Genomic DNA, 26,799 nt, shown 5'->3' with positions numbered 1-26,799 from the left:
TGCTCACGTGGGAGGTTTGGTCGATGCATAATGCAGATACACAAAGCACAGTTTGGGGAGAGGAGGCCAAAGGGTAGAGAAGATTTTTTGTTTAAATTTCTCTTGTCTTACCATAAAAATATAACTTTTATTTCACAACCAGAAATAGTGCTAAGTACTTCATTGATCAGGATTATCTTAATTCTTACAACTACACTGCCAAGATTGGTACTGCATCCTTCCCATTTTATAAATGAGAGGTTAAGTAGTTCACCCAAGTTCTAATAACTCCAGATTTAAACTTGGGTCCAAGTCTAATATCCATGCACAGAGTCACTGGGGAACAGTACTAGCATTCCTCAATTTCTCAAGTGAAAAGCTGGTCGTGGGAAACCGGAAAAGAGGCTACCAGATCTCTCTCTCTACTCAGGATACACTGAGTGAATCACTCACTCTGGATAAATGTAGTTGAACCCTTGCATGTCCGCATCAGGCTCTACCTTTAAGTACAAGCCAACGTACCCCCACTCCATCTTTTCAGGAAGCAAGGAGGTCAAAGACAATAAGGCAGCCACTTTCCTTACTACATTGCTCATCTCCCTCCCTGCAAACTCAGAAGAACACCAAGGGAGCTTGGCTTCTATTTGACTAAATGTTAGAAAATAGAGATTCAGGTATTTGGAGTCTAGTTCCAGTAGAGTTTCTTGGAATTAATGAAGAAAAGCCTATTTGAGAATTATCATAGTAAAAATATTACTGGGTGCTAACTTACCAATAAATGCACTACCTTCATAAGGAACTTTGCATTTTGAGGAAACTAACAAGTCTTGTGCATTTTAAGCCATGAGCCTTGACTCTGAAGCACCTGGGCTTTCTTGTTTGAGAGCCTCTGTGACCCTGTTTCTGAGATAGTTAGAGAACATTGGTTATCTGATTATCTAGATTTCCAGCTCAAAGCAGATATGAAGGAGCAAGTTTGAAAACAGAAACAGGCCTCTCTAAAGCCTGACAGTGATAGACAAAAGAGAAAAACTAATAAGAGTACACATCAACTAAAAAGTGGAAGAGTAGTTTGAGGACCTGTGGAGCAGGACAGGGATACTATTCTCTTTGGTATCTGAGGTCACGGCTATGTTGCAGGTAGCACTGATGCTCATAACAGCGTTACCAAACCATCAAGAGAAGCTTGTCTTTCTGTTTACGTGATGACCCTTAAATGATTCCAATAGTTCTCATAATGACAAGTGACATTTTTTGGTGAATAGAAGGCTTAATTCTTGTTCTTAATCAGCAGGCATTCCAGTAATGAGGATGAAGAGAAGGTTAAGGGATTGCAGAGGTGTATAGGGGAGGAAAAGGGCTCATCCAGGTGGAGAGGCATGATAGCAACTTCGAGGAAACGCGTCAGAATTGAGAGGAACTGATTGTAAATGCAAGGCAGAAGAGAGAAAAGCTATCCGAAAGAGGACATGGCCAGTCACTCGAAGATCTCAGGGAAGAGTTTAGACACAGATGCCATCTGATGAAGTGTGCACAAAAAGGCAGACTATCTCATGAGGCTCCCAGTCCTCAATAGAAGACAGTTAACAGAATTCTCCTGCAGCATCTGAATGTGCATTCTTCAGGTGGTCCTTAGTGGGCTTTGCAGGAGCTACTGAGTGCTCACCAGTCTGGCAGCTCCAGGTGATGTCAGAAGGCCGCATTCCCTGGTGTTTTTCAAAGGCCTTGCTTAAAGTTTTCAATAAAACCTAGGGAAGAATTGAAAAAGACAAATCATGTTTGAGAAACTTGGGAAAAGTGCCAAATTAATCCTGCCTCTATTTTCATCTTCACTACGCCTAAATATGAAACTGAAGGAGTTGGATGCCAACTGGATAGAGGGCCAGGAGACCACAATCTATTCCTGAGCTGGACACTGTCGGTGCAATGATATGATACCGCACTCCTAACTGTGCCAACTTAGGGTTTCCCTCTCTTTACTAGAAGGGAACTGGAACAAATAACTCAAGTCTCCAAACTCTGAAAACAGTAGGATTTGATAAATGCTTGGTTACATCATGCAGCTAGGGAGAAGAGAAGAGAAGCCCCTTGGCTTTTCAATACACTGGTAGTTATGATGTTTTTGAGGTGTTTTAAAAAGAGCTCTCACTTCAAATATGTAATTTACTCTGTTTATAGGATGTTTAAACAGAGGAGTGTGAATTTAAGCCAGGAAACTATACTTCCTTTGTGAAGGGAATGTCTGTGTCTGAAGATCACAGAAATCCAGGGCTAAGATAAACTTCTCTTCCCGTGTTGCAAGGAGAGCAAAGTGACAATGTGTACAGAGCCAGCTGTGTCTACATAGTAAATACTCTCAACAACGTCTTCTAAGTGCCAGCCATTGTCCTAGACATTGTGCCTATCTAGCCCTAGAGAATTTCATCCTCATAAAAATTCAAAATAGGTGTAAATAACTTCATTTTTACATAGGAAGAAACCTAAAGAAGCTAGATAATTTGCCCAACATCAACAGCTAATAAGTGGCTGAGCTGGGATTTCAGCCCAGTCTATCTAGCTCTAATACCATGCTCCTTCTATGCTCATGGGTAAAGAGAGGATTTTCTGCTCATAGATGGCCTCCATTTGTCATACACCTGAAGTTTTCCAAGCAATTCAAGGGAGGGAAGTCTGTTTCCATGTTACATTCCTCTTCTGTATAACCCCTTGTTAATCAAAAGTATTCAATAAATGATTGTGAATGGATGAATGAATTAATGAATGAGTGAATGCATGGAAGGATCAATCAAAAGATACAAATTTCGTGAGTGCATTCTGTCCTGCACTTACGTCTTAGTCTGAATTTGATGGCTGGTCTCAGCCAGCCCTTATCTTCATGCAATTTATTTCAGGAAGAAGATAAAAGTTTCATCCTGTAGTTAGATTTTGAAGGAAAACATTATAAAGGCATAGTTTCCTTATAATCCAGTGAAAGTATTTACAAGGTAAGACTGTGGCAATAGAGTTCAGGGGAGACTGGAAGAGTTGGGGGTATATTATACAGGAAAAAAAAAAACCAGAATGGCAGTCAACTATTTTTTTTTTCTCCGTCCTTTCTCTAAAGGCAGGCTATATCTTACTGCTTTCTCAACGGACAGGGATGCTTCATAAAAGCAGGCAGACCAACTTATTGCAAGACATTTTTAGCTTTTCCTTCCTTCTAACTTTTAGTCATTCTCTCTTTGCAGTTAAAGATAATGTCACTTTTTGCTATTTCTCTACCATAAATTTCCAGCCATGAGGTATAATGTAAAAACCAGTTACAAAGTTTCATTGTCACTTCTAGAGATGTTAGAAGGCAGATAAAATCTTTGAAAAAGTGTGATTTTTGCCATAATTCTCATCTCCCACTCTTAGGAGTTTTACTCCTGGAAAATAATCTATACTTGCTCACTCTTATTTTGAGATTTAAAGAGCTGTTATAAATGAGGTGGCAAACATACACCTAGAGGTAGTGAACTTAGAGAGGATGACCATCAGGAATAGATTATTTGAAATGATTCTACCAATGCAAGTGTCATGTATAATATATCTCCTGTTTTTAAGTCAAGATGAATCCTTCATTCAACTTTATTAATTCTATTTTCACAATCATACTTATTTTCATCAAGCCAGGTTTCATAAGCCAGGTTTTAGAGCATGATAGCATTTTTTTCTGTCTTTATTGACATATAATTGACAAATTTAAATTGTTTAAGGTTGATGTTTTGATACACATATACATTGTGAAATAATCACCACAATCAATGGTGATGACATTTTAAATCAACTCTGTTGAACTGTGATAGATGTGATAGATGTTCGAGGGCTATAAAACACAGACATAAATTCTGTCCCACAAAAATACATGAAATAAAACATCCACCTACGCAGTTCCCAAACTTTTAGATTTAAATATAATTTGGAAAGGCGCACACCTCTACCGTTCTAATGCACTAAGAAAACATTGCTCAGTGTCTTACGAGAGTTAATTCGCGTATTATTAATCCATATAGGGAACACGACCACGGGCAATGTTTTGTTATAACTACAAATACAACCACTATAATAGGAAGCATTGTGCTGCATGGATCACACTTAGAATCAGCCTCCTCTTCTTCTCCCCTCAGCTCCCCTCCCTACTTCTCCTTCTCCTCCTGCTCTCTGTCTGTCTGTCTGTCTCTCTCCTTTAATTAGCAGTGTTTGCTACGTGATCTCTTTTTTCTTATTTTCTGTTCATTTAAATGCTCTAGATGTAATAGGGCATAATTTAGAGTAAACTCTGGATGTGAGCATAAAATAAATCAAGTTGTCACAATCTTCCAAGTCCCAGGAAACGGAATAAGGAGGAGAATTTTGAGAGAACTCCAGTAGCCCTGCATCTGTGCAGTAACCCTCCCAGAGCGCTGACATGGGGAAGAGGGAACCACAGTGCCAGACGTGGATTGGCACTGCGTATCTTGTAGGTTACCAGTGAGACTGAAACATGGGCACTCAATGAGCAATGCTGAGGTGAATCATATTCTGATGTAAAAGACATCTTCCCAAGAATAGCGACGTTTATGTGAGGGGCCAATTGGAGTGAGAGATACAGATCCTATTCAACTGAGGGGACAAGAGGGTTTCAAGACATAAAAATGAAATATATTCAGTTGAGTGGATATTTGGCTGCCCTCTTTAAGCACTCCCCAGAACTGTTCTTCATATTGTCATGGGAGGAACAAAAATAATTCTGTATTAGTTGTAACAGTAACATACAAACATTGATGTGTGAGAACTTTCATATTTACAGAGTGTTTTCGCACATATCAAAATGGATCCCCATAATATCCCTATGAGATAGAGAAGTTACTTTGTCATATACAAATGATTATATATATACATTTAGTCACATATATAGTATATATATACATGCATAGTATATATATTTGCCTATATAGTATATATATTCTTATGTACTGTTGAGAACACAGAAATCATTTCAAGTTGATACATATTACTTATGAGACCCAGATCGAGACTTGATATATATTTTTCCATTATTGATCAGCACGCAGCAAATTAAACTGAAGTGGTTCAACAGTACAACATTCCAAATATGTATTAAGGAACCAAAGTACTCAACATAAGGAATGAAATAGTCAGATGTGAAAGCCTTGGAGTTCCAGTTTAACTATAACCAGCAAGGATTGGATCTCTTAGTGCATGAACAAAATAACATTATAACATTTATGCGAGATCACATTTACTCTCAATCACTCCTTGATAGAAACACTCATAGAGGTGCTGCTCAGATATTGGCAAGATACTGGTATAGAACCTTGCATATATTCAACAAATGGGTCCAGAAAAAAAATCAGGAAACCAACTGTCTGTCAACCTCATCAACATCATTTCCAACCACATCCCTAATTCTTGTTGTCCCCGACTCCAAGCATTGTGTGGGATGGAAGTTCTCACATATCTCCAAGTTAAAGCTCTATGAAACTAGCTGCCTGTGGCTCCTTCTGATCAGTGAATGGATGTCTAGACTATACCTGGAGAAACAACAGTATTATTAATTAATGGTCACCTCCACTTATCCCCAAGATGTATTAAGATAATTTGACAAAACCCTAATGATGGTTGTGTGAGAGAGACAAAGCTAAATATCTCATTAGCACTTACGCTGTGAAAACAGAAGTTAATAAGAGAGACCTTGGAAGTTTTCATCAGTGGATTAATGAGAAGAGAGACAAAAGAGTTCATTGAGTTAATTTTGTAGCCAGCGTGACCTGCACTGTTCTAAGGCAAGGGGAAAAATAGGAAAAGATTCAATAATCTACATTTTCTTTCTGTCCCCAAGAATTTAGTTATGCATTTATGTGCAGAGATGAGAGACAAGATGTTTAAGGTCTTTAAAAAAAATAAGTTAATAAAAGATTAACACAGGTAAATAAAGAACTTTCTGGGTTTACTTCATTTCAAAATAACTGCAGTTCTGTCAATGTTTGAATTTTTGTAACTGGAGTAAAAAATTAAACTCTAACATTCATTTTGTTCCGTTTTTAGTGCAACTTAATGTGCTGCCATATCAAGTGGTACAACAGCTGTGGATATGTCTCCTGATATCTGTGTGCGTTTTCTTCATGATAATTTTAGTGGTTACTTATATAAAAGCCAGTACTCTCCTTTGCCACCTTTTAACTTATTTTAAATTTATTTCATTGTGTATCTTTATAATCACATGAAATCCTTTAAAGAACAAAATGGTTTGGGATGGATGGATGGATGAATGGGAGGATGGCTGGGTGAGTGATGGATGGATGGATAGAAGTCACCCGGGATGAGAGACAATCACAGTCTACTGGAGGTCGGGATAATCTCATAGCTTTGCCATTAATTAGCAGTATAATTGTGGTCAAACAAAAACACTTAAATTTTTAGCTTCAGTTTCCTGATGCGTAAAAATAAAGCCCTTAGACTAATGATCACTAGGGTCTGGCTCAGTTCAAGAAGATATATGACTGCTTGACTAAAACATGATTCCATTTCCTAACATGTTAGATGCCAACAATGAAAGCTTGGATTTTGGAGGCATGTTGTTGAAACTATCCATCGTTGGCATTTTACAATTATAAAATGTTTTGGCCTCATTACCAATAAGGATTTTTCAGTTCAACCTGTGTGACTAATTAGTCCAGTCAGTCACAATGGTTAGACTAAAGATTCGTATTGACACAGCTAGAAGCCTAGATTTGCATTTTAAACATCTGTCAGTATTTATTTAATTTGGAAATGGCCAAACCCATTTCAGAAAGGGCTTTGTTCAAAAACAAAACAGAGAGGGAGCACATTCAATAACATGCATATTCTAGTTTCCCTTTCAGCATCTCCACATCACTACCAGCATTCTTTGGAGGTCTTACACTCCCAAATTCTAATTCATGAGAATCCAAGAGAATAGATATTCCAAATCCTCCCTGAAAATTTAAACGTCACTTTAACTTTTTCTTTGGCCAGCTCTCCTATTTGCTTTGGCTAAAAATGGAAATGCGGTATGAGCATAGAGGTCATTAGTAGCTCAAAGAAAGGTAAGGATTTATCTTTTTTAAAAAAGATAAATTTAATTTCAAGCTTCCTGACACCAGGTTTTTATTTTGCAGGTTTACTCTTTTGCATAACTTTGCAAAAATACGTTTTTGTTTCATGAAGCAGGAATTCAGTTCATTTCTTTCTCTCATAATTTCATTTTTCTGTGGCATTATTTCCATATCCCTATCTTCCCCTTAGAGTTTTTCCTGTTAGGATGACCACTATCAAATGCATACGAAAATGCATGTTAGAATGAGTAAGATACTTGTGACCTCTTTACATGGTGAGTTTTTCTATCCAACTCACTTGCACTGTTCTGAAACCACTGCATACATTTTAAACAGGAAAATTCTGAAGAAAATTGAATGGCTTTCAAGTCTGTCTTTTCCCAAGCAGACAGCTGATTTCTGGTCACTTTTTGTAATAACCTAAAGCATCAATTGAGGAAAAAAAACATTAAAGAAATGTGAAAGCTGGCCGTTTTCAGGGATATTTCAGTTTTTCCCTAAATATTCATGAATGCCAATGTTCAAACATTCAAATTGGGTAAATGAGTATACAAATGGGTATTTTTTTTGAGCAGGCATTTAACTGTAACACTCAGAATAATAGCACCTCCATCTGCATTCTGCATAAGTGTGTCGTTGGTGAATATTTAATGAAGTAGTAGATATGGGAGCACTGTTAAATTTCAATCAAAATAAGCTATTAGAATTGATTTTGTTATTTGTATTAATGAGTGATTTGTTCTTCTGCTTTAGAATAGAATGGGCACATTAAGTTATTTGCAGGTAGGAATCACGATTTGTGCCTTGTTAGGTAGTGACCATATTTTGTGCCCACCAGAAAATGCTATGGATAGATGAGTGACTAATTTGTTGGTGACTAATTGATCTTCATATTCTTTGTTACTCGTGTGCTGGAGCTAAAATTCATCCTTCATGTATTGGATCTCAGTTTATTATTTTTATTTTTATTAGATTAGCATGGGACTGATATCTTTATGTGGCATCTGCTACTCAGAGAAACAAATGACAAATGAGAACCAAAATCTTCACTGAGACAATGGAAACTACCATAGAATCTGCACAACGTCTCTAAATTCCTTCTACATTTTTAATAGGATTAACTAAAATTACCAACTTGACATATTTGTTTAGTGATTTGATTTGATCAAATTGACGCACTGTTGGGGAATTCTATAAATGTATTACAATTGGGTTATTTTTTTGCAGTTTTTCCTTTTGGTGAAAATTGTGACTTCCCTACCTCCTAGAAACTTCTTGCCCCGTAAGTTATCAGTGCAATGGTTCAGCCCTAGCTTGAGGAATTTGTGTCACTAATTGTGAATCCTGGTATTTTTCTTTTTTCAAGAAAACACATCTAGCAATAAATCTGATAAGGAAGACTGTCAGATTCAGTGCTGAAAGGCAGACATCCATGTTCTCTCTCTTCCGGAGCAGCTTCATGTAGACAAAAGTATCAGAACAAGTGTCCGTCAATTAGCCAAACATGTCACATGTCAGCTAGCACCATACTCAGTCCATCAGTTTTCTCAGTCAGCTCAGTATAAATGTCCATCACAGCAGTGAGAGATTAGGCTAAATACTGTTACACGAGTGAGCACCATTGCTTGAGACAATTATTTATTTTATTTTATTTTTATTTATTTATTTATTTTTTTGTGGTATGTGGGCCTCCCCCTGTCGCGGCCTCTCCCGTCGCGGAACACAGGCTCCGGACGCGCAGGCCCAGCGGCCACGGCCCACGGGCCCAGCCGCTCCGCGGCACGCGGGATCCTCCCAGACCGGGGCGCGAACCCGGTTCCCCTGCATCGGCAGGCGGACGCGCAACCGCTGCGCCACCAGGGAAGCCCGAGACAATTATTTTTTTACCTTGTATTTGGATGTATAGCTGGATAGACTGTCGCTGTTTAGAAACAAAGTTTCAATCGAAATTTTAGAGTAAATCAAGAATTTCTTTGTGGGCATGAAATTCACAATGGACATCCTTTGGCACAGTTGGAATATGTTCTTTTTCTCACAAAGCAGATTTTTGCTGGTAGAGTTTTCTTGTGGGTCTTTTCATCAGAATTTACCGGTCTTCAGCAAAGCTGTTTACCATGAGGAATAAGGTCTAGGAATGCTAGTCTTAACAAGGATATAATATTACAGACTAAGTTTACCTATCCTCTCATCCTATCTTTTTAGCACCCAGATCTGCAATTGTGCTATATTCAAAAAAGTGAATATGCAGCAAATTCTACCATTAAAGGTGGTGGTGGGGAAAAAGGCTCTCTGCAGAGCAAAAATACAAAGAACAAAAATACATCAGTGTTTCTCTACTTTCTAACCCACCAAGTGGTCTCTGCCTAATAACCCTGGACATTAAAAAAAACTGGTCTAACTTCTCATTGTACATTAAGGACATCCTTTCTCCCCCATTCTGATTAAATTTTCCTACCCTATACAGGTTGGTGTTTATCCATATAACATGTGAATTAAGTTTCAGTGCCTGTATTTCCTGAATTGTGTGCAAATCATTTTTTTTCCCCCAAAGGTAAGGAGACCTAAGCAGTTTCAGTAGGCATTCTGAACGAGAACAGATGTTTGCCATGAAAATGGCCACACCACTCTGAATTAGGGAAGATCAGCATGCACTTTGACCTGTGAGTGGTTGAATGCACAGTTAGGGACCCTTATCTAAATGGACGGTTATGTAAAGCTAATGCTTTTGCTCGATCACTATTCTGTCTCCTTCAGAAGGTTGTCTCTTTTCTGAAAAAGGTTATAAACATCAGAGAAAAGTATACTGAAGAATAGAATTGATCAATGTGACATATTTGAGTTTCTTCAACAGCATGTCATAGGGAGGCAGTTCCAAACACGGTGTATTAAATTTAAATTACAGAGCTTTGGCTAGAAAATTGTTTCGTTAATTTCGCCTCTGAAATGAAGTGAAATTTGATTTTTCTCCCTATACTTGAGCCACTTCCTGATTTTCCATACATTGATGATTTCTATCAAGGCATTTTTTTCCCAAGACTATTGCTAGATTTTAATTTCTGAGAGAAAAATATGAAAACAATGTGTATTCATTTTATCAGGAAAAGTGCATTAAAAACTAAAATATAGTTGTACAGTAGGGTCGAATTTGTACAGTGATATTTTTCCTACTGTTAAAGGCTATAGGAGGTACTGTTTATTGTATGACATCTTTTGTTATTTTAGGTACTGTGTTTTGTGAAAGATAACACTGAGAACATTCTCTAACACTTTCTGTTTGCTGTGGAATTGTTCGGAAAGGCTGTTGAATTTAAAAATTAGGTCAACTTTTAAAACAAAATTTAACTTTGCAGCCTAAATAACTTAGTCTGCATGAAACACTACACTGAGTTACACATTTCTAGTCTGTGAATTTCTTTTAGGAAGCAACCTTTATTATTTATATTCGATGTTTGACTTCTAATTCAGAATTTGAACCTAGGCAGCAAAAGATGGAAACTTAGTTCAACAAGGTACCAATAGAGCTACTGTATTTTGATATAAAAGCTAACATGAGATCTAAAGTTGAGAATAATTCACATGTACAACTTCCAGTTTAATGTCTAAAATTATTTATAAATATAGTTCAAAAATATTAAATTGGTGTTCCATTCGTGAAACAACAGTTGGTAATATCACAACTTTTATAAATATTTAAAAGGTGGTCCTATTCTAGGTACTTTTCATGTACTAAGTTAATCTTTACAACAACAGTGACTATGCTCTCCATTTTTTTCAGATGAGAAAAACAATGTACAGAACAGTTTTTAAGCTTTTAGAGCAGAGTTTCTCAACTTCTGCACTATTGTCATTTGGGTCAGATCATTCTTTGTTGTGGGAAGGCTGTCACGTACGTTTTAGGATTTTTTAGCAGCATCCGTGGTGTCCACTCTTTAGACGCCAATAGTAGCTCACTCACTCCCACCTCAACCCAGCTGAGACAACTAAAATGTCTCCAGACATTGCCAAATGTCTTCCCAGGTGGAGGAGGGGAGAGGGGGCAACATCACTGCCAGGGTGAGAAGAACTAGATTAAAGAATTTATCCACATCCTCCTCCCCCCCTCCACCAAGAACAAAAATTCCTCACGGAAAATGAGAAATTCTCTTGTAACCATGAAATTAATTTTTATAAATATCCACTGTGGTTTTCAAAACAAGGTAGCCTTCCATTTGAAACTGGCTTTTAAAAAAACAGATTATCAGCTCTGGGGCGAATTGGAACAATTGACCTGCCAGACCTCATAATCCAATAACTTGTTATTATCAAGTCAGTTTGGATGTTATCCTGCAAGATGTGCTCGTGCCAGGAGGATGGATTCTTGCCTTTTAAAGCTCACTGTACCGAACGATACCTACGTGACTATCACACCAATTGCTAGTGGCTATCACTGGCATTAACAGTTACAATTCCAGGAAAACTGGTATTTGAACTTCTTTTAAAATGACAGCAGCAAAATAAATGAATTCAGTGTCCCAACTGTGTTAGAGGAATTAAGAGCAGAATAACATGAAACCATCTCAAAATACTATTAAATGCTTGCATTTATTTAAAGTTATATTGTGAAGCACAAGCATCTGGACAAATTCTTTATTCCTGATTAATTAAAGACCTTGTACTTGAAACATTTTTGAGCCTAATTTTGCCACAAATATGCATCATCCCTTGTCTCCACTTTTCAAAATAACGCAATTCTCTTAACATTTATATATTTATACTTTACCCTCTGACTATTAGACACTCCCTTAATAAAAGTATATCATATCATATATCTGATTTTTCTTTAATTTAAGACCTTTATTATTGTAATTCTACTTTTAAATAAGGACTTCATCAGTGTTGCAGTTCTGAGTATCATCTAAACAATTATAATCTCCTTAATCCTTAGCCGATGTAATGAGATATTTTCCTTCTTGTACCTTGAATTCTCTCTGTATTACCTAAGCATTAGCCAAATCTGATGCAAACCTTCACAGTTTCCATGCAATATCTGTGCTAAGTTTATTGCTGCTTATAAGCGACAGTAAAGAACAACCTTTGATGCTTGTAAATGTGTTGATTATGTGACTAACTGCTAGGTTTTACACACTCTGCTGCCTTTTTTTTTTTTTTTTTTTTTTTTTTTTTTGTGCGGTACGCGGGCCTCCCACCGCTGTGGCCTATTTAAATTACAGAGCTTTGGCTAGAAAATTGTTTCGTTAATTTCGCCTCTGAAATGAAGTGAAATTTGATTTTTCTCCCTATACTTGAGCCACTTCCTGATTTTCCATACATTGATGATTTCTATCAAGGCATTTTTTCCCAAGACTATTGCTAGATTTTAATTTCTGAGAGAAAAATATGAAAACAATGTGTATTCATTTTATCAGGAAAAGTGCATTAAAAACTAAAATATAGTTGTACAGTAGGGTCGAATTTGTACAGTGATATTTTTCCTACTGTTAAAGGCTATAGGAGGTACTGTTTATTGTATGACATCTTTTGTTATTTTAGGTACTGTGTTTTGTGAAAGATAACACTGAGAACATTCTCTAACACTTTCTGTTTGCTGTGGAATTGTTCGGAAAGGCTGTTGAATTTAAAAATTAGGTCAACTTTTAAAACAAAATTTAACTTTGCAGCCTAAATAACTTAGTCTGCATGAAACACTACACTGAGTTACACATTTCTAGTCTGTGAATTTCTTTTAGGAAGCAACCTTTATTATTTATATTCGATGTTTGACTTCTAATTCAGAATTTGAACCTAGGCAGCAAAAGATGGAAACTTAGTTCAACAAGGTACCAATAGAGCTACTGTATTTTGATATAAAAGCTAACATGAGATCTAAAGTTGAGAATAATTCACATGTACAACTTCCAGTTTAATGTCTAAAATTATTTATAAATATAGTTCAAAAATATTAAATTGGCGTTCCATTCGTGAAACAACAGTTGGTAATATCACAACTTTTATAAATATTTAAAAGGTGGTCCTATTCTAGGTACTTTTCATGTACTAAGTTAATCTTTACAACAACAGTGACTATGCTCTCCATTTTTTTCAGATGAGAAAAACAATGTACAGAACAGTTTTTAAGCTTTTAGAGCAGAGTTTCTCAACTTCTGCACTATTGTCATTTGGGTCAGATCATTCTTTGTTGTGGGAAGGCTGTCACGTACGTTTTAGGATTTTTTAGCAGCATCCGTGGTGTCCACTCTTTAGACGCCAATAGTAGCTCACTCACTCCCACCTCAACCCAGCTGAGACAACTAAAATGTCTCCAGACATTGCCAAATGTCTTCCCAGGTGGAGGAGGGGAGAGGGGGCAACATCACTGCCAGGGTGAGAAGAACTAGATTAAAGAATTTATCTACATCCTCTTCCCCCTCTCCACCAAGAACAAAAATTCCTCACGTAAGATGAGAAATTCTCTTGTAACCATGAAATTAATTTTTATAAATATCCACTGTGGTTTTCAAAACAAGGTAGCCTTCCATTTGAAACTGGCTTTTAAAAAAACAGATTATCAGCTCTGGGGCGAATTGGAACAATTGACCTGCCAGACCTCATAATCCAATAACTTGTTATTATCAAGTCAGTTTGGATGTTATCCTGCAAGATGTGCTCGTGCCAGGAGGATGGATTCTTGCCTTTTAAAGCTCACTGTACCGAACGATACCTACGTGACTATCACACCAATTGCTAGTGGCTATCACTGGCATTAACAGTTACAATTCCAGGAAAACTGGTATTTGAACTTCTTTTAAAATGACAGCAGCAAAATAAATGAATTCAGTGTCCCAACTGTGTTAGAGGAATTAAGAGCAGAATAACATGAAACCATCTCAAAATACTATTAAATGCTTGCATTTATTTAAAGTTATATTGTGAAGCACAAGCATCTGGACAAATTCTTTATTCCTGATTAATTAAAGACCTTGTACTTGAAACATTTTTGAGCCTAATTTTGCCACAAATATGCATCATCCCTTGTCTCCACTTTTCAAAATAACGCAATTCTCTTAACATTTATATATTTATACTTTACCCTCTGACTATTAGACACTCCCTTAATAAAAGTATATCATATCATATATCTGATTTTTCTTTAATTTAAGACCTTTATTATTGTAATTCTACTTTTAAATAAGGACTTCATCAGTGTTGCAGTTCTGAGTATCATCTAAACAATTATAATCTCCTTAATCCTTAGCCGATGTAATGAGATATTTTCCTTCTTGTACCTTGAATTCTCTCTGTATTACCTAAGCATTAGCCAAATCTGATGCAAACCTTCACAGTTTCCATGCAATATCTGTGCTAAGTTTATTGCTGCTTATAAGTGACAGTAAAGAACAACCTTTGATGCTTGTAAATGTGTTGATTATGTGACTAACTGCCAGGTTTTACATACTCTGCTGCCTTTTTTGTGTGTGTGTGTGCGGTACGCGGGCCTCTCACCGCTGTGGCCTCTCCCGTTGCAGAGCACAGGCTCTGGACGCGCAGGCTCAGCGGCCACGGCTCACGGGCCCAGCGGCTCATGGGCCCAGCCGCTCCGCGGCATGTGGGATCCTTCCGCTCCGGGGCACGAACCCGCGTCCCCTGCATCGGCAGGCGGATTCTCAACCACTGCGTCACCAGGGAAGCCTACACACTCTGCTTTTTATTACAGTGATGGTTATCTTCTTTGCCGTAAGTGCAGTGAAGCAACTAGAATGTCAAAAAGAAAACTGTCACCTCTATCCTATTTGCTGTAAAATATCATCCCCCCAATACACTCTTCATTTATTCTAAAACCTTAAGATGGAAAGGACAATGGGGAAACAATACCTGCTCTCTGAATATTACAAAGATGAGAACTTTGTAATGAGTGTGAAAGCTCAACACAAATTTTAAAAAATACCTTCGGTGGACTATATTTGCTTCCCTTTTTGCATCAGTGAAAGATATTCTTTGTTTAATCTGTGTTTCCTAATAAAGACAAGCTATATCTCAAAGATACATCAAATTCTACCTGGTCATGAATATAAAAGGTTATATAGTTGTTCTGCTTTTAGGAAGCCAAGCACAAGTACTGCGTAAAGCCTACTGATGCAAACCTTGTAGCACTCCAGGGCTGTAATAAATTTCAAATCATCTGTTTCTGCCAGGCTGTTTTAAACCTCTGTCTGCTCCTGTGTGCAGCTAGCTTCCCTGTGCAGTTAAATGGATGGGTATCTACAAGTTGGCTACCACCATTTCCATATCCTCATGTAAAATAAGCTAGAATCAAGTTTTCACAAATATGCCAATTCTTCTATGAGGGATCTAAAATAAGTTGAAGAATGTAAGCTCTGTGTCCTCGGGAAGGGAAATAATTGAATTTGGTTTCTCGATCTGTCAGGTAAACACAAGTGGTGTTTTGCTAGTCCATGAGACAAGATGAAAAGATCTGTTTGGTCCCTTTAAATTAATCTACTGAATGTGTTTCTTTTACAGACCACAGATGACATCCTTGTGGCCTCAGCGGAGTGTCCCAGCGATGACGAGGACATTGACCCCTGTGAGCCGAGCTCAGGTGGGTTAGGTTAGTCGACTTTTTTTCTTACTTTCTTTGCTTTACTGTAAATCTCTGTTGCATGCTATAGTCCCTAGAAGATATTAGCATTTATGTCTAGAAGTCCACCCTATGAAAAAATGCCTCATTGTGAGATAAGAGCTCTTACTTTTTACATGGGTACATTTCCCCACATTTATTGAAAAAAATAATTTTAAAAACAAAACCCACCAAGATTATGTATTCCAGAAAAAGCAGTGGGGGACAGCACACAAGGCTGGTACCTTACTGTTCACATTCCATTAGCTCACGATATAATTTTCAGTATAACCATATACGGGGATCTTTCTTGGGTCACCCATAATAAAATTGTAAAGTTTAAAAATTGCATTGCATTTTGGAAAATTATTTGACCTTTCTACTGACAAAAAGTCCGCACCACTCACTCTGCCAGCAAATTTTCTTAAGTGATAAATTTCTGAATTTCAGAAGTGAGAGTATTAGGGCAATAGTAAAACAAACAGCAGGTGCAGTCAGTCCTTGATTCATTTAATAGAGAAATGTTTGAGTCTTCCAATGTCTCCCTAAAATTCAAGTTGATGTGTTTTAACTCTAGGTGATGCATGGTTTCTTCTCCTTCTTTGTGATATGGTGTGACTAACACATCAGTACTGCTTTCCTGCAGCCCTGTACCATCAAGCAGTGGCTGTGGACCCTGAAAATGAATGGATCAGAGCCTGGGTTTGATTCCAAATATTCGTAATACCAAGGATTAGGGTCATTTCCACTAGTTTCCTTTGTAAACAGTGTCTCTTAAAATTCAGTAATTGTTTAGGTTAACAAAACCATTGAGGTCGATATGGACTAACCACTGTTGGATAACTCATGACCTCTGTAGATGTCACCTATAACCACAGGAGAACTTCATGTCACAGTAAAATAACTAATCTGGGATTCTTGTGAAGAATATCATTTTAATCTACTCGTTCTGGTATTTGGATAAAAAATGGTTCAGGATGCATATCTTACATCTCCTTTTGAATATCACTTCCACCCCCATCCCCCCACTGATTATAGCTGCTGACTCAGCACTTAGAGCAGCCACTGAGTGCCAGTGAGGAGCAGGAAGAAGCTCAGCTGTCATCTCTCAGCAGGAGAAGGTTTGGGAGGTCCATCCTGGTTGTCTTCTTGTGTTTCTTTCTCTCACCTCCACCCCACATATCAAAATTCTCAGCCTCCAGAACCATCTTTCATACACAGTTCTTAGAAGGTGATCTGATATAATCTGATGATCATCCATTCGATTCCTCCAGTTTCTTGATCTCTACACCATTCCCTTTTGGTTGTCTAGACAGATGTGGTCCCTTCATGATACCATCCTGGACCACTTTGTCAAAATCCTGCTCTTGTTTTCATTGGTATTCTCATTCTCTCTGTGTTAGTCAAAAAGGAAAAAAAAAAAAAAAAAAAGTTACTGCTTTTTTGTCCATGACATCAGTCCATCTATTTGCCTTCTCCCTCCCTCAAATTTCTCCTTTCCCCATTTCTCCTATTCTCACGTGCCCAACCATGACTGTCTTTTTTGGAGCTTCTCTAAGATCTTCCAGCTTGGATCATTCATAAATGGAGTCTGGTGTTTGTGATACATTGATATGTGTGTGTGTTTATATTTGTATTTATATTTGCTTTTGTTTTCCCAGTTAGCATGAGAGCAGTTGATACTTTTTCAGTTTTTTCCACTCTATTAACGCAATGCTGAAAACAATATAGGTTCTTACTAATTATAGTACTGGCTGGTTTTCCTCTGGGCTGAATCCTTCTTTTGCTGTCTGAGTGGAGGCTATCATCCTCTTTATATAGAGTCCTCACTTTGAGTACCTAGTAACTTACCAGTGTAAGAAGTCTAATTGCACTTCAAATTGTCACTTTTTTTTTCTTCTTGAGCACAGTTAAATGATCCGGTTCTTCTAGCCATTGCTTCTAGGTCTTACTAACCATTCCTTATAGACTAGTTTACTGTCTCTCCCTTTCTCTGGGGACGCCGGCCCTAAGCACAGGATGGTGTGGGTGGGGAAAGAGGAGAGAAAGAAAGAGAAAGATTATTATTATTATTATTATTATTTTTTTTTTTTTTTACCATTTTGACATCCTCCTCTCCTTTTTATTCACCTGGCTTTGTTAAATATTATAACAGCATGGAAAGTGAGGAGCGGCTTGTTAATATCCACACTCCAGATATCCATTCTGCCTCTTTTCTTTACTAATTTATCACTTATCTGAAAGAAGCGTGTTTACTTTTCTATTTGTTACTTGTTTATTAACATATAGCTTGCATCCCTGCCACGCAAGAACAGCTCTGTAAAGCAGGAACTCTGTTTGTGTTGTTCCACACAAGATTTGTTGCATGAATGTTAATTTTGTTCCACAGCCCCAAAGTCTGCCGTCTGATATACAAGACACAGCAGCTACTGACCCCATCTGATGACAGCTACAACACTCTTGTACCAAGGCTAATTTAACTTCTCATCCTCAGTGTTTCTTTCCTTACTCTCTAGTTTTCAATTCGTCAGTTCCTCTGAAGGCTTAAACTTCAGATTCTGTTGCTTGAATGGCATCTTCCACTGTAGGCTTTTCTTGTGATCTTACCTCCCCTAGATGGTATCTTGATAGTGTAGTCCATGAATGGTTTCCCTTTCTATATTACATTCTGTAAGCGTGATCTCTTTTCTACATTGGATTTTTCTATCCAATTCCCTATAATTTTTTTTCATGCCCATCTTTAATAAATTCATGCAGTGTTGCTCTTTCGGCATAATTGGCTCTGTTTGTGTGACAACTTCCTGTGAAATTCTTAGTTCATATGATTTTTTTTTCCTATTTTCCAACTGTTTTTTTGCAGTTGAGGAGTCGTTTTTGTTATCCTCTTATAATCTGAATATTGTTTTCTGCTAGGATAGCCCTCCTCTAGGTCTTTGTTTCTTAATGTACTATGTACTTGTTCTCTTAAATAGCTTTTTTCATACTTGCTTTGTGTCTTAACACAAATATAAAATAACATGATCAAAAATTGCAGTCGCTGATGTTATTAGACTTTGGATACTGTTAGATATATCTCGATAAAAATCATGATAGATATCAGCAGGTTGTATTTTGGGAAACTGACTTTTTAGGAAAGTAATATATTGAGTTAAATATTTAGAACTGGATATGCCTGCTATACACTTTTGCTACTCCTTAAGCAAGTGAAAGCAGATATTTTTGTAAAGAGATGCATAATTAGTTTTACAGGTAGATTGCCCAAATCTACTGTGTATTTCACACTAATATCTCTCAGTCTCCCTGAATATTTACATATGAGGTTTCTCTAATCACCGTGACCCAAAACTCTTCCAAAAATGATTTCTTCTTCTCTGAAAATGTGCTATGCTTATCACTTAGGTGCTTTCCTAAGGCTATTAATGAATCAAACAGGAAAAATCTGGCATCTTCTTGAACACAAGTAAATTAATACCTTTTATGAAGTGCTTGATAAATTTGAATTGCCATGTAATTCCACCCAGATCTCTTAACGAAGAGGGACATTATATATTTGGTGGATTGTCGGTTTCACCATTGACTGAATAGTGTTGAGAACTATTGTGCACCCACTGCTCTGTTAAACTCTGGGAGAAGAAAATAGAAACTGCACCTTCAGTTCCATTTTACAAAAGGACATCTTTCATTCTACCCCAGATGCTTTTTCAGCTATTCTTTATGATGAACAGGTTCTTTATCTTTGACATTAAAATATCACCTGTTTTTCAGGTTGTTACAAGAATTAAAACTAATATATGTTAAGGCGTCTACTGCAATGCCTGGCATAAAGTAGAGCATAAATGGTGGCTTTTCTTTTTCCTACTTCAGTTATATAAAAAAGACTATTCAAGCTATTTTTCCCTTTTACATAATGCTGTTACTTTTCCTGGCTGAACATTGGTGGGCAACTGATGAAACGACTCAGGCCTCCTGATGGGAGCTGTACATGTTGAAACTAGATCAGAACAACCCCCTGGGTGGGAACACATGGAACTCAATTATACTTGATTCCAGCCACACTGTCCTGTGTGGTTAGCATCAGATGACAATTTCACATTGGTATGAAGTGTTTTAGAATATGAGAGGGTGGCTGTTCAAGTCAGGAGGTCTAATTGAACCCCAACTCTTAGTCGACAGGTGGAAATCAGAAGCAGCCATTGGTAACTAGGTCACAGGCCAACCTTGCCCTAAAACGCCTGGTTTCAGCTGCCTGGACGTGTGACAAAGTGGATGACTTTTCCTTCACACTTTTTCTCAGAAACACTTGCTCCTTCTGTGCTTTTCCCTCAGCCTAGAGACATGGTTGTTAGATTAAATGAATTAATGTACGGAAAGCATGTTATAGGACAAGGCCTTGCTCATCATAAGTGCTACATGAGTGTTTGCTGTTATTACTATGTGTATTATATAAATATACATATTTTCCAAGACTTCTTTTTTCACAGGAACATAAGTTTTTATAAGACAGACTGCTTTGATTTATTAATAAATGGACAAAATGGCAACACTACAAACCACTGAAGTTCCACAGTGACCCTTAATCATGTTAGTACATCTTGATTTTGAGGTCTTCTTCTAAATAGATCCTTTTCTCAAAACTCCTGAAGAAATTTGAAAAGGTGTTTTGTATGTTGATATCTGAGACCTAAATGGAGATAATGACCCTCTTTGGTGTGGGAACTTCTGATGAAAAACTAGTTTGTCATTTGTTACAAAGAGAACAGGATCAGCTTCTTGTTTCCTGGGAGCCCTATTTAGGAAGGACAATTTCCTCTTAGATGTATAATGCTTGGAATAGTATGTCTGTTCTCTTTGTGTATGTGTGTGGGCAGGTGGTAGCTAATAGGATATTGGGCCAATATCAGTTAAACTCAAATCAGTTAAACCTTTGTCAAAGGAGAAAAAGAAAAGCTCTGTTAAATAATTTAAAAACTGGTGTAATTATAGGAGAAGAAAAGGAATGTCATTTGGGGGGCAAGCTCTTAAACATTAGTTGAACCAACGGGGATGAGGTCATCGGTACAGCCCCTCAAAAAATACTGTTGGTTGCCTTTCAGTTGATCAGGGTTCAGGTTACATGAGTAATGATAGATCACAATAACAACTAATATTTAGTGAAGATCTGTTCTGTGTTCATCATTGTTCTTAGTACTTTGTAAACATTATTCTATTTCATTATTTGGCCAAACTGAAATATTTTCATAGCTAAGGAGATTCAGAGAGATTAAGTTACTTTTTGTAATATGAGAGAGAGAATACGCTCTCTAGTTTAAGAAAAGTGGGGTTTTAATTTCTTGGAATGCAGAAGGTTGTTCTTTTAGAATTCAGGCACCTCACAAATATAAGATTAATTTTTAAAATGTTCATTTAAAGAATTTCCATGGCTGGCATAAATTTAAATTTGACGGCGAAAGGTCCTTTACATGTATTACTATGCATTAGGCTAAATTTGCTGCAATTACTGTGCAATTTCATGTGGTTTTCCAGTGTGCTATTTTGAGAAAAGATCAAAGGATTTCTATTGAACTGATCCCATTAACCACATTAGGAATAAAGATATGTATATTGAACCAGGTGCATCTTTTTATTAAATAAGTAATCGCAGTCGTTTAAAGGAATATATTACTTATTAGATCATATTTTTAGAGCCTGATTAGAAGATAATTTTGTGCTACATTTAAATTTGGGGAATTTATTATGTAATTATTCAAAAGCGAGTTTAATTAGCCTGGAATAGCCAACACATCGCTGTTAACATGGGGAGTTTTGAGGTGCAGCCAGCAAAACAGCAGTAATGAGTGCTCCATTTTTGGAAACACCTAGAGCATCTCCTGAGCAGAGTCAGACCAGAGTCAGTGGCGAGCTAATCATGTAGGTGCAGGACAGGGCATCTGGAGTTTGGGCTCTGATGGGCTAGGTGGCTTTCAGTGTGTGACATGCTGGTGGAAGAACTGCTTTTTTCCATATTAATTCTCCAGACAACTGGAATAAAAATGAAATGCTGTATGGTTAAAATGGAAGAAAGACATTAGACATCATTTGCACTTTTTCCCCTGTTTTTCTGAGAACAGTAATGTCAAAACAAAACTTACATTGGAAAAAATTAAACAGACAAGGGAGATCTATTCAAGAGGATTGCAGTAGAAGGAACCCAAAATTCAATCTGAGCTCAATTCACTGTGAAAAACAAAACAAACCCAAACTGGAAAGTTTTTAAGAGCTGTGGTGGAGGGATCATAGACCATAGACCTTCTGTGTTGGCTGACTGGCTTTCACCCAAAGGAAGAATAAACCCTTTCCTTCAAATATCTTCCAGACTGAAGGTAGCTTTATGAGTTGAAGTAACATGTACCCCCTCAAGGTAGGCTCCTATTTTCCCCACAGAAATTGGAAGATGGGGAGCTATCTTCCTTGAAGGTTATATTTCAAAGTGAGGGCTCCCAAGTCCTTGAGAAAAGTAGTCCTGGGTTATAACACTGAAACGAAGCTTTAAAAGTATTTACACATCAAAGGTAGAGAAGGAATTTGGATTTACCAGTTTTCTAAAGTAAATGCTCTAAGGAAAGGGAGGCCAGGGCCCTAGAGGCAGGAAGAAGCCTGTCTAAAGTTTGCCCAAGCCTAAGGTCTTGGTCAGTGAAGGCAATTCCACCTTTTCAGGCAACTGATTTCCTTTACCAAAATTAGTTCCTACCAGGAGATCAGTAGAAAACAAAATAACAGACAAAAGATGGTTTCTGTTTGTTTTCAGAACACAGCCATTTTGCCACTTACAGTAATTACTTAGCAAATAAGTGAGTTTGCTCAGTTAGATTAAGCATTTACCTGAAAGTCCACAGGGGCTTCCTTGGCAGTCTAGTGGTTAAGACTCCGCTCTTCCACTTCAGGGGCATGGGTTAGATCCCTGGTCGGGGAACTAAGATCCCTCATGCCACACGGTGTGGCCAAAAAAAATTTAAAAAGAAAAGAAAGTTTGCAAAAAGTGCATGACTGCTAATGCAGAACCGTCCTACAGTAAGTAACAGAAAAAATCTACTCAGTCATGTGTATACCATAAATTTCTAGGCAGCCTACATGTATCCAGCCTTAAAACATTAATAACCTTTCACAAGTCCTTATTAGAAAATGCTAAAATACCATAAGAGCCTTTCTAAAGCATGACTTGTCCTGTTGAGCTTTGGAAGGAGACAATGAGATACACTGCCGTGCTTTGAAATATTCACCAACCTTGAAGGAAGAAATGCGGCCTAGCTTTAGAAAAATAAAGGGTAAGTCTACCTCTTATGGAAACATGAAATGCAGGAAGAGTGAAACCATGTTTTCTTGTAATTTGCGTCCAATATCTGCGTTGATAATGAAATTGGTTTCCTGTGGAGTTTTCTTGGTATTTATTAATCACATTTCCTCAGATGGTATCAGAGGTAAAGCAGCATATTCTGAATACTGCACTACAGGGAGGGCATGCTGCCCCCCATGAAGAGCCAATACGCTTTCTTTGTTGGTTCGCCTGGTTCAAAGACCAGCAAATGCTACAATAGGCTGTAGTCTTCAGGTCTCATCTCATGTCATCTGACGTGTTGGTCAGATCACTTTCATCATTAGTAGCTCCTTACCCACCCTCAGTATTATAAGAAGCCTGGCATTGGTAAGAAAGACAAGAGTACTTTATGAAGTTACCAGGTTAAAAAAAGGATGTATTAAAGATGCCAGAAGCCATCAATTAAATTTAAAAAATAGTAGAAAGAGGAGGAGCAATGCCACCACCTCCCTGAGCATACTAAAATCTTCCATTTCATTGACCAGACTTTGGAAAGCAGACTGAGTTCGCATCCCATTTCAGCCACTTGCTGTGTCATCAGAAGCAAAACATTGAACCTCTGTGTACTTGACTTTTTACATCTGCAAAACAACATGAATGACGTTAAGTACTCATGATGTTGTTATGCTGAAAGAGACAATGCATGTAAAGCCCTTAGTGTTGAGTCTGCCACCTAGAAACTTCGATATTATGACTTAGCTTTTATTAGTAGTACCAGCAAATTAACTGAGGAGTCAACCATGTTATAAATGGAAATAAACCTGTAGCCACAGGCAAGAAGGGGAAATGTTAAGTAATTGGCACTTTAGCATCTACAATAGAAAGCTTTTTAAACTCTTTCTGAATTCTAGCAGCATCAAACTTTTCTCAGTAGCCACTATGAAACTAGTAAGACAAGAGCAGTGCTTCAGTTGGATGAATGTAGGTTGCTAGGATGGGAAGAGAGCACATGTCATCTGCTGTTCTTAGTTTTGGAGGAAAACAATGCTGGTCGCTGCCTCACAGAGCTTTTGAGAGAAGGAATGATTCGCTTTCCTGCATGCTATTATAATCTGCTTGCTCTGCCTCCTAAAATATTCGGAACGCTCTGGGCTGCATGACTTAACCAGGCAGAGCCGCCACACCCCCTCCCCCAATGATGGATGGCTTTTCTTCCGTGTTTCCCAATTCTAGGCTGGACATGCCTCCTTCTAATGGGCTCAGTGGGGAAGCTGTCTAATCTTTCACCTGAGCTATTGCACTTTCACCAAAAAGAATGTGACTTTCCCCAACAAAAGAAAATTGAGACAGCAGTAGCTTCATGACAGGAATATAAAGATGATCACCCAAAGTGAGGAGACCCAGTTTCAAATCAGGAAAACCGCATGCTGCCCTGTTACCTAGAATGATCTGCACTTACATAAACACTATACAGAAACTCTGGGCGAGAGGCAGTGCCCCTAGGACCCAGCATACAACTCTGCTACAGAGACTCTACTGTGCATTTCCTCCAGAGTAGAACATGGAATTCCAGATCAGGGAAGGAAGGAGGCCAAGAAAAAATGACCTAACAATTTTAGAAAGAAACACTGAAACCTAATCAAAAGAGTTGTTATTTCCATGATAATAAGCCCTTCTGTCAGGTATTACCAAAGAGTGGTCTTAGGTGATTGATTTCTTAATAGCTAAAAATATAAAATCTCATAATAAAATTCTGAAAGAAGGAGAAATTTAATTCACTCCAACCACGGGAGCCAGAGAGCACTGATCCTTAAAGATAGAATGTTTCACAGATAAACAGAAACAAGCTCCACATGTAGCTTAACAATTAATGGCCTGAAACCACAGGCCTCCTAGCATAAATGGTTGTTTTGCCACCTGAATGGACAGGGCCTCCATTCATGAAAGAGGAGTCCCTGAATACAGAGATCCCCTTGGAGATAACGTCTGTGGTGGTCACTGCCACAGCTGATTGAGCCGTGGTGTGCTGTGCGTATCACAGAGTTGTCTCATTGTTGGGAAGGCTGCTGATCCAATACCTTTCGTGTGGAAGACACAGGAAATATAACTGGACCCTCGTTGTTTTTTACATAGCACTTTATCCTTCTCAGAGCACTGGCACGTTTATCCACCAGGCGGGATCTTCACAGTGACTCTGGGAGATAAATAATGTATCATCATTATGTCTCTGATGAAAGAATGTGAGCAGAGGATAATGAATTGCTAAGGGTCACTCAGTAAGTTAGGGGCAGTGCCTGGACTAGAATCTAAAAAAATTCTTTTTTACCACTTTGCTATGCTTTCCTAAGATTCTGTGGGAATGCAAACTCCTTTTACTGGAAAGGACAGCTAGATGGCAGGAGGTGTGGTGGAATGTGGCTGGAAGAGGTGGAAATGGACAGCTGCTTAGAAGAGAGGCCTAAAGGGTTCAGTTCTACAGGGAAGGGAAAATTAGGGAATACTAACAAATTGTTTTACAGTCATAAGTGCCAACACGTTGAATGTATGAAACTGTAATAGCCACAGACACCCCTGAGTTTGAATTCTGGCTATGCCACTTGGGAAGCATACATAGCATAACCTCTTTGAGACTCAGTTTCCTTTCCTGTAAAGTCATGATAACAACTACAGAGTTGTTATGAGGAAAAAATTAAATAACGTGTGTGAAGTGCACAGCCCAGAGCCTACCATATAATAATAATTCAATAAAGGTAACAGTTGCTAACTAAATAAAATAAGAAAAAATTTTCAGCCTTGCAGTGAGTCAGAAGGCATAGTAGCCGTGTTGAGCATCAAATGACAGTTAAGTCACGTGAAATTATATCTACTAAGGGTAAATCCATGTACCGTGTGGGAGGAAGTTAACATAGGGGGTTTTAATAATGCAATACATTTAAGTAAGTTAATCCCAAGGTATTATGAAATCTTCCCTGGAGCTCTGCAGAAGCCTGATTTTACCTATAAATTATGAGAAAATAAAGGTGACCGTAGCAACTTCTGTCAGAGAGTTGGAAGGAACGCAGCAGTATTCACATGCACACATGCATGTACACACACTCACATACACGCTCCTCATAACCCCAGCTATAATCATAGTGGCACCTTTGTCTTCTTATAAACCAGGTTCCCCTCAAATTCCTAGTTCCAGTCTTGAGGATTCCTTGGAATGAATCCCCTGGTTTGTGTAAAGAGTGACTGTTCAACTTTCTATATGTAAAAAAGTAAAATACATCTTAAGAAAAGTGACTTCTGGGTGTATGTATTTCTGGGTGTTTTAGTCAATGACCTCCCAGAAAAAGAAGCTATTTTGCTATCAAAGAGTTTAGTTGAGTAGAAATCAATAATGGAGAGTAACATCTCCATTTCAAAATATAGCTCCTCTTGAGTTTTCTGAGATGTGGTACATTTTGATGAAAAACACATGTAGAATCGCCACACTCCCCAGCTTTGAAACTGACTTTCTCAGTTATTGCCTATATGGCCTTTATTCTACTTGACAGTTATGGAAAGTTTGACCTGACTGATGAGGCCCTTTTCAACTTTCTCACTCTAATAGCAACAGGAATAAAAAATACCCTAGAAACTTCTGCAACTGCTCTGCTGAATTTGAGAAAAGAGCTCCAAATTAGCTCTCAACTATTTGTAGTGCTGTGGGTATCAGATAAGGTCAATATAAGTAAGGCACTCAAACAAATCAAACTGAAGACTGCTAACTTGGTGGACTTTAAATAACTTAGTGCTTAGTCACTGGAATTCAGCAGCCTATACTTGGAGGCGTAGGGAAGGTAAATGCAGAT

At 37.9% G+C, this 26,799-nt stretch overlaps 1 protein-coding gene across 23 annotated transcripts in view; it reads left to right on the top strand.

The window, feature by feature from the left end:
- NRXN1 (neurexin 1) overlaps nucleotides 1-26,799 on the top strand; it is a 1,147,673-nt gene that overhangs the window by 1,110,053 nt on the left and 10,821 nt on the right. For 15 of the 23 annotated variants that reach the window (XM_024118778.1, XM_024118771.1, XM_024118766.1 and 12 more), the window contains one exon: nucleotides 15,576-15,663. In XM_024118778.1, the coding sequence (XP_023974546.1) occupies nucleotides 15,576-15,663 (88 nt within the window). The remainder of the gene's footprint in view (nucleotides 1-15,575; nucleotides 15,664-26,799) is intronic. The other 8 variants (XM_024118775.1, XM_024118772.1, XM_024118769.1 and 5 more) reach the window with 1 other exon arrangement.

This window comes from Physeter macrocephalus, chromosome 12, assembly GCF_002837175.3.
Source record: "Physeter macrocephalus isolate SW-GA chromosome 12, ASM283717v5, whole genome shotgun sequence".
Taxonomy (NCBI): Eukaryota; Metazoa; Chordata; class Mammalia; order Artiodactyla; family Physeteridae; genus Physeter; species Physeter macrocephalus.
The sequence above is the reverse complement of the archived record's forward strand: the minus strand, read 5'-3'. Positions and strand labels throughout refer to the sequence as shown.